This window comes from Glossina fuscipes, unplaced genomic scaffold (genome assembly GCF_014805625.2).
Source record: "Glossina fuscipes isolate IAEA_lab_2018 unplaced genomic scaffold, Yale_Gfus_2 223, whole genome shotgun sequence".
NCBI lineage: Eukaryota > Metazoa > Arthropoda > Insecta > Diptera > Glossinidae > Glossina > Glossina fuscipes.
The window spans coordinates 92,740-106,674 of NW_023998566.1; the positions used below are offsets into that span (position 1 = coordinate 92,740).

General features: G+C 31.9%; 2 protein-coding genes across 3 annotated transcripts in view; both read left to right on the forward strand.

Annotated features, from left to right (window-relative positions):
• Positions 1-5,788: 5,788 nt before the first annotated feature.
• LOC119642468 lies at positions 5,789-6,563 on the forward strand. The gene is made up of 3 exons (XM_038041625.1): positions 5,789-5,955; positions 6,013-6,256; positions 6,316-6,563. Exons 1-2 carry the CDS (start codon positions 5,865-5,867, stop codon positions 6,249-6,251), a joined length of 330 nt encoding a protein of 109 aa, XP_037897553.1. The 5' UTR covers positions 5,789-5,864; the 3' UTR covers positions 6,252-6,256; positions 6,316-6,563.
• A 935-nt stretch (positions 6,564-7,498) lies between these two features.
• The window catches only part of LOC119642467, an 18,469-nt gene continuing 12,032 nt past the window's right edge, over positions 7,499-13,935 (forward strand). The window contains exons 1-2 of one of the 2 annotated variants that reach the window (XM_038041622.1): positions 7,499-7,649; positions 8,922-9,195. In XM_038041622.1, coding sequence (XP_037897550.1) covers positions 7,629-7,649; positions 8,922-9,116 — 216 coding nt within the window. In that variant the 5' untranslated portion in view covers positions 7,499-7,628 and the 3' untranslated portion in view covers positions 9,117-9,195. Of the gene's footprint in view, positions 7,650-8,921; positions 9,196-13,935 lie in introns of those variants that run through there. The other variant, XM_038041624.1, reaches the window with a different exon arrangement.

The window sequence follows — 13,935 nt, forward strand, 5'->3', positions numbered from 1 at the left end:
GTACGAAAGATATTTTTCATTATTGCAGAACGTCTAGGATTTCGGTTGACTGCTCTGCATTTCACTTCAATTATTCATATTGAACTCAGATTTTTAAAGACAGCTTTCGTTCCTATTAAGAAAGAATTCTTTTACAGTAAGAAATTTCAAAATCTTTTAAAGCAACTGTAAGCTTGATGGATTATAGCAGCGTATAGTTCAAGCAATTCTTGCGAAAAACTACAATAAACCATTAGACTGAAAAAGATAATATGCAATGTTTTAAAAAAACAAAATTTTTTTGCCAAAAATATCACGATTTATGCCTGCTTTTGTTTTCTGTGTTTTCGTAGCTTTATTATTAAAAGGTGATACCACATGCCTTCACATTATGTCCTGTTTGGAAAAAACATATTTCCACACTTCTGGGTTTTACACAAATGAAATAGAAATGACCCAAATCCGTCGAAGGATACGCTCGCAGTATAGCATAATAACTCAGAACAACTCTGTGTCCAAAAACCAAAAAAGATTTTTTGCTCATCCTTATATACACTTTGTCTACTTTTTACGCCAATAAAACCCAGAAGTATATAAAATACGTCTTTTGAAATTTTGTTGACGTCCGTTACGAATTTATACTATTTTCAATAATTCGATTATAAAAATGCTTCAAGGTTATCCAAGTGTTCTGATTTTTCTTTTTTTTTTCTTTTACTCTTTTCAGGACATATTCAGATTTATATACATTTATATACTATGCTTTGGCTAGCGATAGTATACGGAACGAAATTCGTGCGCTTCGTAATTTGGAAACATCTATTATTAACCCGTTCATATTGTTAGCATACAATGGGATCAACTTTTACAAGCTGTTGATTTCCTTGTTCGTTCAGTTAAATAGCTTTTTCCATTATTGCGAGAAAAGCAAACAGAAAAGACTTAAACAAAAAACTGATCAGATAATGGCTTAAGAAATTTCTCGAAGCGTTGGAAATACGCTGCCATTAGCTGTTTTTTTTTTGTAAGTGTCAGACAAATATATCACGAGTCTTCGACAAGCATGCGAAAGAAGTAAAGAACAAGAAGAAGAAGGAAACTATTCTTGGAAAATAACACGTAGCAACCACGAGCAGAAAAGCTTTCCGCATAATTTAAAAAAGAAATGGCTAATCCAACAACAAAAATGAACAAGTATGTACAATTGTGCTTGTACATACTTGTTGTTATATGCCGTTATTTTTTTGTGAAATCAGATGTAAGCTGCACCTACAACATTGATGAGCCTGTTTTGGTGTGATCTTCCTCTAATGACTTAAAAATGGATGAAATAAACTTTAAATAGGACACACATGACATTTGATTAAATTTTGCTTAACACTAAAGCTACCGACATTCCATGTATACCTATTTCTACCGTGAGCGGTCAAATGACCGCGTCAAAAAAACATATATAAAGTAGATAGTAAACAAAATATTTTTCTGATGCTACATTAAAAACTCGTTCCCCGCTTTTCGATGTTGTATGTTTCATTTACTTTTATGCATTTTCATCACATTTTTTACAAATTACAGCATTTTGTGTTGCACATTTTCCACATACGTATTTTTTACATTTTATACAAATTTTGTTTGTTTTGTTGACTTTACAATATCTTATTTGACAAGAAGAAACAGTGTTTGTGTTTATTGTTGTTTTTGATGAGCATTCTTGGCTTATCTGTTTCTCTTTCTGATATTCGGTCCCAAGTTCTTCTGCCAACTGAAATAAAAACTCTTGCCTCGACATTTCCTCACCCGTCGTTTCTTTATATAAAGTCCATCTTTGACATTTAGATTTTACACTATATTTTCTGGCCATTTGATGGGTTACATCTACACCCAATTTTGTACTATTGTAAACTCTAATTGTCTCTAGTATACGGGTGTCAATTTTTTCAATTTCAACGGATGCATGCATTGAACTAAGTATCAATACTTTTTTATTGGGTTTAGCTTTATAAATTGTAAGAATAAAATCTTTCGATTTGTGTAATATTGTTGAGAAGCGTGTCATACTATCCTTTGCCTGTCTCGCTAATTTTGGTAGCTCTCTTTTATTTCTCCGGATTGTTCCAACGAGAGTAGTTCTTTTTGTTAGAAGTTTACTCGCTAGTGACGCGCTTGTAAAAAAAATGTTATATTTCTCCCATGGCCCGTATATGGTTCTGCTAATTTCAAAGTTACAAACTCTTCAAGTGGGATTGATGATTCTCTCCCTTCATCTTTTCCCAAATGTGGAAAGCCGTTTACTATATATTTACTGGTTACATCGGAAGCTAACCACAATTTTATACCAAATTTGTCCGGTTTATTGGGCATATATTGAGTAAATCTACAACGTGCTTTTGTAGGAAACAATTGTTCATCTATAGTAAGATATGCTCCTGGTTTATAACAGTTCTGGCTGTTTTCGATAAATTTATACCAAACTTGAGAAATCAATGCGAACTTATCGTTTTGTAAGCGTTGGCTTCGTTGATTTTTGTTGTCAAATCGAATAAATCTCATGATTTCTGCGAAGTCATTTCGACCCATAGTTGTCGAGAAAAAGGACGGACCCCATTTCTTGTTCCATAAATATGACAAATTAATATTTTTAGCCTCATATGCGCCGCGTGCATATAAAAGTCCAATAAAAGCATATAATTTTGCAATAGATAAATTCCATTTCGTTTTCAACACTCGAAAAGCCTCTGATTCCGTATATTCTCTTACATGTTCAATCATTTTATGATCAATAATCAAAGAAAATGCTGAAAATGCTCTGCCCTTCATAATATTTCGTTTAGCGTATCCTGTTGGTCCTGATATTTCCTTGAAAATATTACAAATGAATGTTCTTCCACTGTTAGACCCTTCTTTTATTTTTTTCCAAACAGTTCCGTTCATAGCAGTTTCAATCTCTTCCTCATTTGTACTTTCGGAACTAACTATAAATGTCTTTCTTTCCTGTCCTCTACGTATATTTAAAATTTTGTCTTCGTCCGTTTCACTGTCAAATAAGTCACAATAATTTTCTGCAGTATCGTCATCAATACCGTAAACTTCTTGATCATCTTCCGAACAATCCTCGTCGATGTTATTTATTTTGTCTAATAAGTTGATATTCCACGAATGTCGGACACATCGATTAGATTGTAGATTGTCTACAATTACATTGCAGACTCCTAAAACAATTTCAAGAACAAGATTATCGAAGAATATAGTCATAAATAACATAAATTTTTCAAGCGGTCAAATGACCGCGCCCGGTCGACTAGACATGGTATAATTTTTTTTCGGAAAATACACATTAAAAAAAGTTGGAAATATTGAAAAATTGTTTGTATGTATATTTTAGGAAAAGTCAATAAGATACATGATGATACAATAACGTTTTATGCGAGAAATTTTAAACGAAAGTTTAAAAACGGTCATTTGACCGCGCGCGGTACGTTTAGTGTTAAATAAGATTGATTAGAATCCGTCCTTTACCAAAATATGTATTCATATGTATGTATATTTCCAAAACTTCCTCGTGCACTTGTGAAATGCTTTTGTTTTCTCGCTAAAAGCCGTTAGCTGGTTTTCTCATATTGACGGCATAGAACACAAATGTGCGCCGCCGTACTTGTATGCACTCGTAAATTATGCGTGTGTGTTGTTCTTTTATCAGCCATCGCTTTTTCTCGATCAGCATTAAGAACAAAGAAAAATGAAATATGACCGTTATGTGCAGAAAACTATTCTGCTCGTTGATGGCAAATACAATAATTATACGAATTACTTTTAGCATATGCACTTCAAAAAATTTCCATAATATGATATTTTATATATAAACTAATAAATAAATAAATAAGTATTACATTTATGTATATATATGTATTCATATGTATGCAGAGGGAGAATGCCTCAATGTAAGCGAAGCAAGGTTTATAAAGCGTTAATCTACATTTTTCCTTTTTTATATTTGACTATTGGGCTCATGATTTTGTGAAGTGTATTTGGGAAAAGGCAGTGAAGTTTTCTGATTACAATAATCAATCCAATTCTTCGATTCCTAATTTTTAAAGTTCGTTATATGAGAAAGGGTGGCATTGGAGGTCCTTTATTTCAGTTGAATGCATATAAACGGTTTAAGAAATTCATGCAATATGGCATAGTAGCAGCGGACAGAAACATTGGCAGTTTTTGCACTCAAATTAGCGTTGAAAATGAAATATCAGATATATTCTGCTTCCTTGGTTTTCTACTGACTACCCATAATCTTGGGCACTTGATATTATAATATCCCAGAAACCGATTTCTCGTAAACGTCAGGGGATTTTATCTATTAAGTCGACTATAATTACTTAGAATTACAACAATTAGCTTGTCACATTCTACTCTCCAAGCGTATTGAGATGGAAAAATTAATTCGTTTTAGAATTAATGTAGCTTTGGGCAGATAATACATTTTCATAATAATACATTACAATGGTACACATTCGGCAATAAGTCAAATACACTTTTTGTAATATTTCCGGGTCCAGTGTTAAATTCTCCTCAATTAGCAGAAAAAATGATTTCATTAAATCGTTAGATTTCATTATATAAGGTAAAAATGCTTAATATAACAACAACAAGTATATACAAGTATGGCGGCGCGCTTGTACATACTTGTTGTTGTTGTTGTTATATTCCAAAAAAAATATCAAGGAGACCACAACAAGATTACAAGGAAAACTATGCGAATCTGTGGCTCTCCTCGACAATAAATAAAATATATGTAATATTGAAAAATTCACTTACAGTCACAACTATGAAATTATTTCGATGCACAAAATTTAAACAATACACCAATGTCAAATTTTAGTAAATAAAATAATAATCAAATATCAAAATAATATGAAAATAATTAAAATATTTGACGGTTAACTTAAATCGGATTTTTCAACTTTTCCAAACACTTTAACACTTTTCACTTGATATAACTGCTTTTGCAGTTCTGTTCGAAATGATCGCGACGGCCATGTAAAATTTTCTTTTTTTCGCAGAAAGCCGTTATCTAGTTTTTTTCTTTTCAAAGTATATAAGAAAAGGAGCATATATGAAAAGAGCGCAGAGTTGCTTTCCTATAAATATGAATGGCGAAAATGAAATCTCACTACACTATATATGAGTTTCGTTTAATTTCTTGATTGAAAGATCGTGAATAATGATGATCTTAATAGTCGTACTATATAATATATAATCTTGCATAACTAAAAAAGGTTGCTTCTGCTGCCCCTACCGTCTCCTGAGAAACGTAGATTTGTTCTTGGCCTTTTCTTTCTAATTACAGTAATAAATGGTACAATTGACTCGCCCGTATTACTTCGTGAGATAGGCTTTAATGTCGCTAACCGGTTCTCTAGGCACTTTATCTTGGTTAAGCTTAATCAGTGTAAATTTAATTATGAGCTGTTTAATCCGCTCAGAGTAGTTTGCAAGAAACTAAATGACGTCTATCATTTATTCTCATTAACGGACTCCTTAAAGTCCATCGTCTTGTCGTACTTGAACTAACTTTTAAGGTTAAAAAGTCATTATGAGTCGAAAATTAATTGTTATTAACTATTTTGGTTTACTAAGCGTATGCATGTTTGCGATGGCTTTGAGATTATTAATTTAATATAAATTTTGCTTTAAGTGCCAATTGAACTCGACTGCCATTTTGTTTTAGTTGAGTTTCTAGTATAAGTGAAATAAATAAATAAATAAATAATAATTTTTATTTTTCATAAATTTATTTGGCAAAAACATGTTTAAAATAAAAAATTTAATAAAATACGATTTCATAATAAATCTAGGCAACTAACTTTTTTGGTTTTTTTACTACTTTCATGTACAACTCTTGCTCTGAAAAAACAAGAGACTGGCGTAACGAACGGCGCGGTGAGGGCGCCAAAAATTGGGAGTCGTCCGTCTCGCAAAGTAAGTTGTATAATTTTTTTTTTTTTTTGATTTAATATTAAATTTTTTTTTTTTTAGATGAAAAAAAAGAAACTGGACAACCAGAAGAAGATGTCGCAGAAGATGTCTCGCGCGAAGAATCGCCACCCCCTACCGTTTTGCGGCAGTGGATAAACCGCCAGCAGCGCAAGGGACGGCGACGCCGACAAAATTCACAATTTGATTTACGCAATATACTGAGCCGCCCGAAACAGGGCCGAGAAGCGGCCACGCATGGTGATAGTATAATCGTAATAAATCAGTACTACTACGAATAATAAAAGTAAGTAATGGTATTAATAATAATTATATTTATGATATTTATTTTGTGATTATTTTTAGGTACAAAGCAGACATCACTCTTAAAACACGTCTCATGTCAAATGAAAAAACACGTAAATACTAATTGTGATTTTTATAAATAAATAAAAATTTCGTTCAACTTCAGTTTGTTTCGTTATAAGAAATTTTTTCTCTCAAATAGCTCTCAAAAATACATAAAGGAAATAGGCCAACTTTTTTGTATCGGTAAGCAACTCCCCCCGTTTGCAAACCAAGGAGCTTCGTTTACTTTGCACCAATTTTGGTATCAATCACAGATTATACGGGGAAATTCGATTTTACCCGACTCCCATACCGATCCACCATTGTTTGAATTCTTTAATGAAACGAAATACAAGTAAACGATCGCAATCGAGAACGTATTTGGGGCACACTTATGTTTGTGTGTTTATGTATTGCCTCTAATAAAACCAAAAATATTGTAGTTGCGCAAAGTCGACTTTAACGCACTCTGCACCACTTCAGACATTGTAGCCAAAGAAAGCGTCATTTCATAGGGATTACTTTTCATAGGGATTCGGGTTCGAGATAAAAATATCAGTTTGCAAAGAAGCGTTTGTTTGTTTTTCTAAAAGACTTTTTCTGATATTCCCTATACTTACTTTAGTTCTCATCTTGATCAATAAATCAGTTATAGCGAATTATAGATTTATCTGCTATAGTTTAAGAGTTTATGATCCCAAATAATTTTTTATTCCTTTTGAGAAACAGAGGTGCAGGCAGTAAAGCCGTATGTATGTTCTCAAGAATTTATAAAATCCGCTATGAAGCAGGCAATTGCACAACAATTTGCATTTTTTCCTTCACAGCTTTATTATTTTTTTTTTTTTTGATTTACATTTCAAAACCTAGTTCTGTAAAATCTTAAATGCTAAATGATTCTAGTTATACAATTTATATATATTTGCAATACTTATTCAAAATTTTACATTAATTAAATTGTTTTATACATTGATTAATATATATAATAAAAGACAGTTTAATAAATCGAAGAGGTGACGTATTCATTATTAAAGCAAGAAATAATGACATCTAAGCGAATTTTTCATTCGTAGTCTATTTTCTTCCGTGATTGCTCATTACTGATTTCCAAATCTCGTAATTTAAGGTTTGAAATGGGATGGCAACACTTTTTAATTCTGCAAGTGTTTTCACACATCCAATCAAAGATCATCACGGTTTCTACTAACTCGTGCAAATTTTGCAAACCGCCATTTTTCCATACGTTCGCTCATTTTGATATCGACCACCAAAGAGTATTCACACAAACGGTAGTTTTTCACATACGTATATAGTACAAAATTTAAAAAAAAATGAACAACGAATTAACTGAAGTAAGTAGCAAAAAAGAATATTTTATTTTAATAAATTATTATTATATATCTATATATGTATATATCATATATATATATATGATATAAAAATATTATATTATATTATAATATTAGTTTGGGGAAAAAGAAATCCATTATTTTTATATGAACTTCAGGACTGCTTCGGATTGCCCGATTTGGGTCAAATATGCACCATTTTGTTGTATGATTTGTTGCTATTTTAAAGGTAACTTCTGGCCGTTTCTGGTCAATCGCTATCTTCAAACGGTCCAGTTGTTGACAGTAGAGATCAGAATTTAGCGTTTGGCCATATGAAAGCAACTCATAATAAATAATCCCCTTTCAGTCCCACCAAATGCATAGCAAAACTTTCCTGGCCGTTAGTCCTGGTTTGACCACCGTTTGAGGTGCTTCACCGCTCTTTGACCACGATCGTTTTCGCACAGGGTTATCGTATGTGATCCATTTCTCATCTCCAGTCACCATCCGTTTAAACGAAAAATTCAATGCTTAGGTCCATTTATGTCAACGGACATAATTTGTGTAACGTTCGAAATATAATTTTTTTACCTTTTATTGTGTTGGAGCAATTAGAAATCAACAAATAAGAAAATAAATGCACTTACCGCAGTAAAAGGTGACGTATGCTTTGTAGTCGGTTGAATGGATTGCGTACTTCTCTTCTTCTTGATTTTAGATGACTTCTTTTTCTTGGCTTCTTAATTTTAGATATAAGAACCTGATCAGGAATAAAATATAAAATTATTCAAAATTGACTGAATTGAAGATTACTAGATTTTTTTCCAATTGTTGGCTTTTTTTTCTTAGTCGATTCTTTCCGATTCGCGCGCACAGAAAATGTACGTTTAAAGATTACTAGATTTTTTCCAATTGTTGGTTTTTTTTCACACAGAAAATGTACGTTTAAAGCAAGCTTTCCAGAAATCTCTATAACCTCAAAAAATGATTTGAATTATCTAATTTTTCGTACGCAGAGTCATATTTAACTATTCGCATTATCTAACGCATACGTTCAGCACAGAGTTGCGTTTAAAGTGTTTCAATTATATAATTTTTATAATTTTTGGTTACAGTGCTGGAAACAGCGGTAAAATATTGCAGGAATCCATTTTGAACGAGACAATAAGAAAAGTAAGAGTGAAAATGAAGTTAGAAGACAACAACAAAAAAACAAATAGAAAAATTGTCTGGACAAATAAAATTTTATAATTTTTTTATTTTATGGGATAATTAACTTTTATATATTTTCAGATAGAGAAGGAGAAAGAAGAGATACTGAAAGAAAAGGAAGAAACAACGGAAGACGTATTTCCAGACGTGTTGAAGCACATCGACGACATCAACAGGCTTCTGCTAGCAATAATTCTGCTAAGCGCGGAGGGCGACGGGGCGGACCTCTTCTTTCCCCCCGGGAAAGAGGAGGTAGGCGTGGACGAAATCCTTTAGGAAAGAGAATGTAGGCGTTCACGAAATCCCTCCCCCAGAAAAGAGGAGGTAGGCGGTCCCGAAACGAAGATCGAAAGCAAGTTATAGTAAACAAATTTTATTATTGCTATGTGTTGCCTAAAAAATAAAAAAAAATTAAAATAAGCCATCTTTTATCCCTGGTCATATATTTTACAATACTTGTTTTTGCTCATATAATTTAAAATTCCTGTTATTGCGCTGCTCATACAATTTTTACAATTAATCCTCTTGCTCATATATTTTACAATTCTTGTTCTTGTTCATATACTTTTCTCTTGCTCATATATTTTACAGTACTTCCTCTTGCTCATATAATTCACAATAATTCCTCTTGCTCATAATTCACAATGGGAGAGAAAAAAAACCTTGAATAGTGACGATTCAAATATCGCAATGTATGCAAACTGATGTTATTTATATTAACTTCAGTTATGCTTTTGATAGAGTAAACCATGACTTGCTTGTTTCTAAACTTACTTTATGTGGCTTTGCGGGCATGTTGATTAAACGGATTTCTTATCAATATGTGGGTGGCCATATCGGGGTCCCCTTCTCAGATTGATTTATAAATGACCTTATGTCTGCGTTTCGGTTTCTCCAGTAATATAAATAAAGGGCTCCGTTCCAAATTTCTCAGTGTACTCTCAGGCGATGCTATAAGACTGTTAAAAGGCGTTGTAGAAAAGTGAGAGACATGGAAATACTTCTTAATTATGAAGACATTAACGAGAACAACGTTATCAAGGCATTAAAGAAAGTTATGGAAAGACACTAAGTTTGTTTGTTGTTTCATTGCTTTTTTGCTCTCTTCTTTGTTTTTGGAAGCAGTGTTACTCTCAATTTACATCGCATGGTAGGCGAGTCGTTTGAACGATTCAGCTTATGTTCAGTACCAACATTCGTTCAAGAACTTCCAAAGTTTTCGTGAAATTCGTCAGAAAAATGTGTACCACAGACACTCCACTAGCGCGGAGACTGCCAGGTGGACGTATTTCCATCGTTTAAGAGTTTGATACTGTTCGAGAAAATATACACTTTATAGAATTTCGGAATATTCCTTCTGAGTTTTGACAAAAGTACATATGTCAGCATCTTTCGGTCGTGGTTGCAAAAACAATAAAGAATATGGAAAACCATAATGTAAAAGAATTGTTTGTGAGACTGTGCGGAAATTTTAAACCCAGTGTTAAATTTTTAAATATATAATTTTCAAGATCGTTACGATATTTTAAACAAATAGACATAAATAGATAATTTGATTGACTACACATGCAGAAACTAAGATCATCTATATATAGGTGAAGTTTACATTATTTTTAAGATGAATATTAAGCAAAGAAAAAGAGATATTTTTATTAAGCACATTTTTTGTTTATGATTTTCTTTTCAGATACCACGAAAGTGCAAAAGCAGTTTCCTATGCCTATAAACACAGACCCCAGACGGCTTTAGAGACAACGTGGTGGGTAGAATATGTAGCCGCCATTGAAGGTGCCAGTTTATTAAAATCGCATTCAGTGCACTTATCACGTTTTACATAATACTGTTCAGACACCTATCTGGTTCTAAGCAGTGTGACAACTTTATCGATTCTTAATTATTTGTGATTCTCCGTAAAATCGGTTTATGGCGCAAAAAGTTAAAATGAAATATCTTAACTCAGCCGCGGTAACGATTGAAATGGCCGAATAAACGAAAGCAAAGCGCATTTGCGTCTGCAACATTTCTGCTGGTTTGCAGAAACCGTTATCTTCTTTCATTATATGTATGCATACATACATATATATAAAATGTATATAATATATATCTATACGTGAAAGCACACTGTTATTAAAAACAAACTAGCAGAATTAAAAAGCATTGCCATCCCAAATACTTCTATTGACAGTAGTACGGAGATGAAACAAAATGTGAAAATAAAAAAGTTTGTGCTTATTTTAATTTTTTTTTATTTTTTAAGATCCTCATTTCTCAGGAGTACCGACATCTGTTCAAGAACTTATTGATAAAGGTTATATAAACATTGTAATTTTTTTTTATTTTTATTTATATATGTATATATATATGTGTATATATATATATATATATATAATTGCGTGTTTCATCAATTCTCTTTATTGTCATTGTTATTTCTTTAAACTAGTACGAGTACGTCTTAAGCCCATTTCTTGCCATTAGCCGTTTGAAAACCTGTAGAAACAAGCGAACTTCCCACATTGTTGACCTTGCTCACCTCATCTTCATGCATTTTATTTTTCACTTCTTCCAAGATTTCTTGTGTACTTAAGGAAGCAAATATGTCATTGTCATCTTTATCCCAATGATAATTTTTACTTATCCCAGTTTTACACTGATTAGATGACATTAAAGCTAAAAAAATTTTGGATTAATTTAAATATTGTCTCATCACAGATTTTAAAAACAACTCACTTTCATTTACGATGTACGTGTCCTCTTTCTGGATATCGTCGTAACAACGATCTCAAGCTTTTCCTAAGAAGAATGTACAAAGTTAGACTTGTTAAAAAAAGCCTATAAAGAGATAGTTACTTTCTGTTTCTAGCGTAGAATCCTATTAGTTTTTAGAATTCAAAAAATGCTTATCATGCAACAATGAAGATGAACATGTACTCATATTCTCATTGTTATCAGTAGCGACCTTGAATTTTTCCTCCAAATTTGATTTCGCCTTCTCTTTAAATTTACGGCTACAGTTACGTTTCGGTTTCTCCCGTAATATAAATAAAAGGGACCGCTCCAAATTTCTCAATTTACTCTCACGCGATGTTGTAGGACTGTTAAAAGGCGTTGTAGAAAGGTCCCCAAATATTATGTCTACTATTGTCTTGTTGTTCTTGTCACCACAAGCTCTTTCTGGTGCGTCTACATTGTTTACTTCTTTACTTGATTCGATGTTTTCATCCATTTTCAAAATTGATTTGTAATTCTAAAAAAAAGAAACTTATCAATAAGTGAATAAAAGATTTAAAAAAAAAAATGTTTTCTTACTTGACAGTTGATTTGTAATTGACTATTGAATTTCAATATTCATAATTTCCGAACAATTGACAATAAGTGAAAAGGTGTGATGAGCTGAAACGACATAAGGGAAAACAGACTTCAATAAAAGATTTTTTTAAAACCAGCAATCATTGAAAAGGATCAGTCTGATAGATGATCAAGCTCGGAATTTGAATTAGGACGAATATGAGCAAAACGTTTGAAACATACGCAAATTATAATAATATAAGATATAATAATATGTGATGTCGAGGAGGGAGATTTGTAGATCGAAAACGATACTGCAATTAAAGTAAATAAAGGCTTCACTAAGACTGTATGTGTGTAAGTGAAAAATTTTAATTAACAGAAGACATGGAGGAAAAGGCAGAGATAAGCGCTAATTGATAATTGATAAAAAATCAATGAGGGGCACGAAAAATTGATAAAAAATCAATGAAAAATTTGTATAATATATCAAATGAATGGAGCTTCAATCTAATTTTAATGAAAAAAATTAGAAATTGATAAAATAAAAATTGATTTGGAAGCCTTAAATTCATCTATATCTTCATCCGCGACTGCTTTCCCTTCAACTTTCTCATCCTCTATTTCTAATTACAGTTATGCCGGCACTACATAACGTCGTAAAATCGCTACTATTAGTGCTTTAAAGCAACAATATTTGAACAGTTTGGCATTGCAACAGCAAAAATTATTACCCATCTACAGACAGACATGTAAACGACGTTACCGTTAGATATGTGCTTCACTTCTCCTTTAAATTGTCAAAATTCGAAGTTCGCTCATTTACTTCTCCTTTAAATTGACCAAATTCGAAGTTCGCTCATTTACTTCTCCTTTAAATTGACCAAATTCGAAGTTCGCTCATTTAGGTCTATAGTCATGTTGCTCAGTGGATTGCAACTTGTTCATCGAGAGCGCTTATACATGTTTCCCTGGGACAAGACAATATAAATGTATAAAAAGAGAGCATTTATCTCCCCTTGAATGTCTCCTGACTAGTTTTATCCAATTTTTATAGACCTGCCGTTCGTTTTTCGCATATTTTTCAACATTTTCTGTTAATTCTTACCACATACTCATACAAGTGCTTTTATATAATACATAATCTTATTTTTATAAATGTATAAAAAAAGAGCATTTATCTCCCCTTGAATGTCTCCTGACTAGTTTTATTCAATTCTTAGAGATCTGGCGTTCGATTTTCGCATATTTTTCAACATTTTCTGTTAATTCTTACCACATACTCATACAAGTGCTTTTATATAATATATAATCTTATATATATAAATGTATATTTAAGCAAAAATTATATGTAAACAAGTTACTGCATTTTCATACAATTAAATAAAGGGTTTCAAATTTATTCAAACTACCTGCATGTAATTTATACAATGTAATATGAAATAGTACAATAGTATATACATATATATATAATAGTATAATAAGAAAATCATTAAATAAGAAAAAAGCATAAGAAAGCAAAAAGATACAAGAAACCGAGGATAAGAAAAATACATCCAAATGTCAAAAAAACTGAAATAAAAGTGAACAAAATTTGTCAAAAAAACTGAAATAAAATTGGTCAAAAAAACTGAACAAAATTGTGGAAACAAACTGAACAAAATTGGTCAAAAAAACTGAAATAAAACTGAACAAAATTGGTCAAAAGATCTGAAATAAAAGTGAACAAAATTGGTGAAAAAAACTGAAATAAAATTGTGGAAAAAACTGAACAAAATTGGTCAAAAAAACTGAAATAAAACTGAACAAA

Excerpts from the sequence above, each read along its gene's own strand:
- LOC119642468 (XM_038041625.1), top strand. The coding sequence starts at position 5,865 with ATGTACAACTCTTGCTCTGAAAAAACAAGAGACTGGCGTAACGAACGG. Across the intron at positions 5,956-6,012 it reads GGAGTCGTCCGTCTCGCAAA|ATGAAAAAAAAGAAACTGGA; the intron begins GTAAGTTGTATA and ends TTTTTTTTTTAG.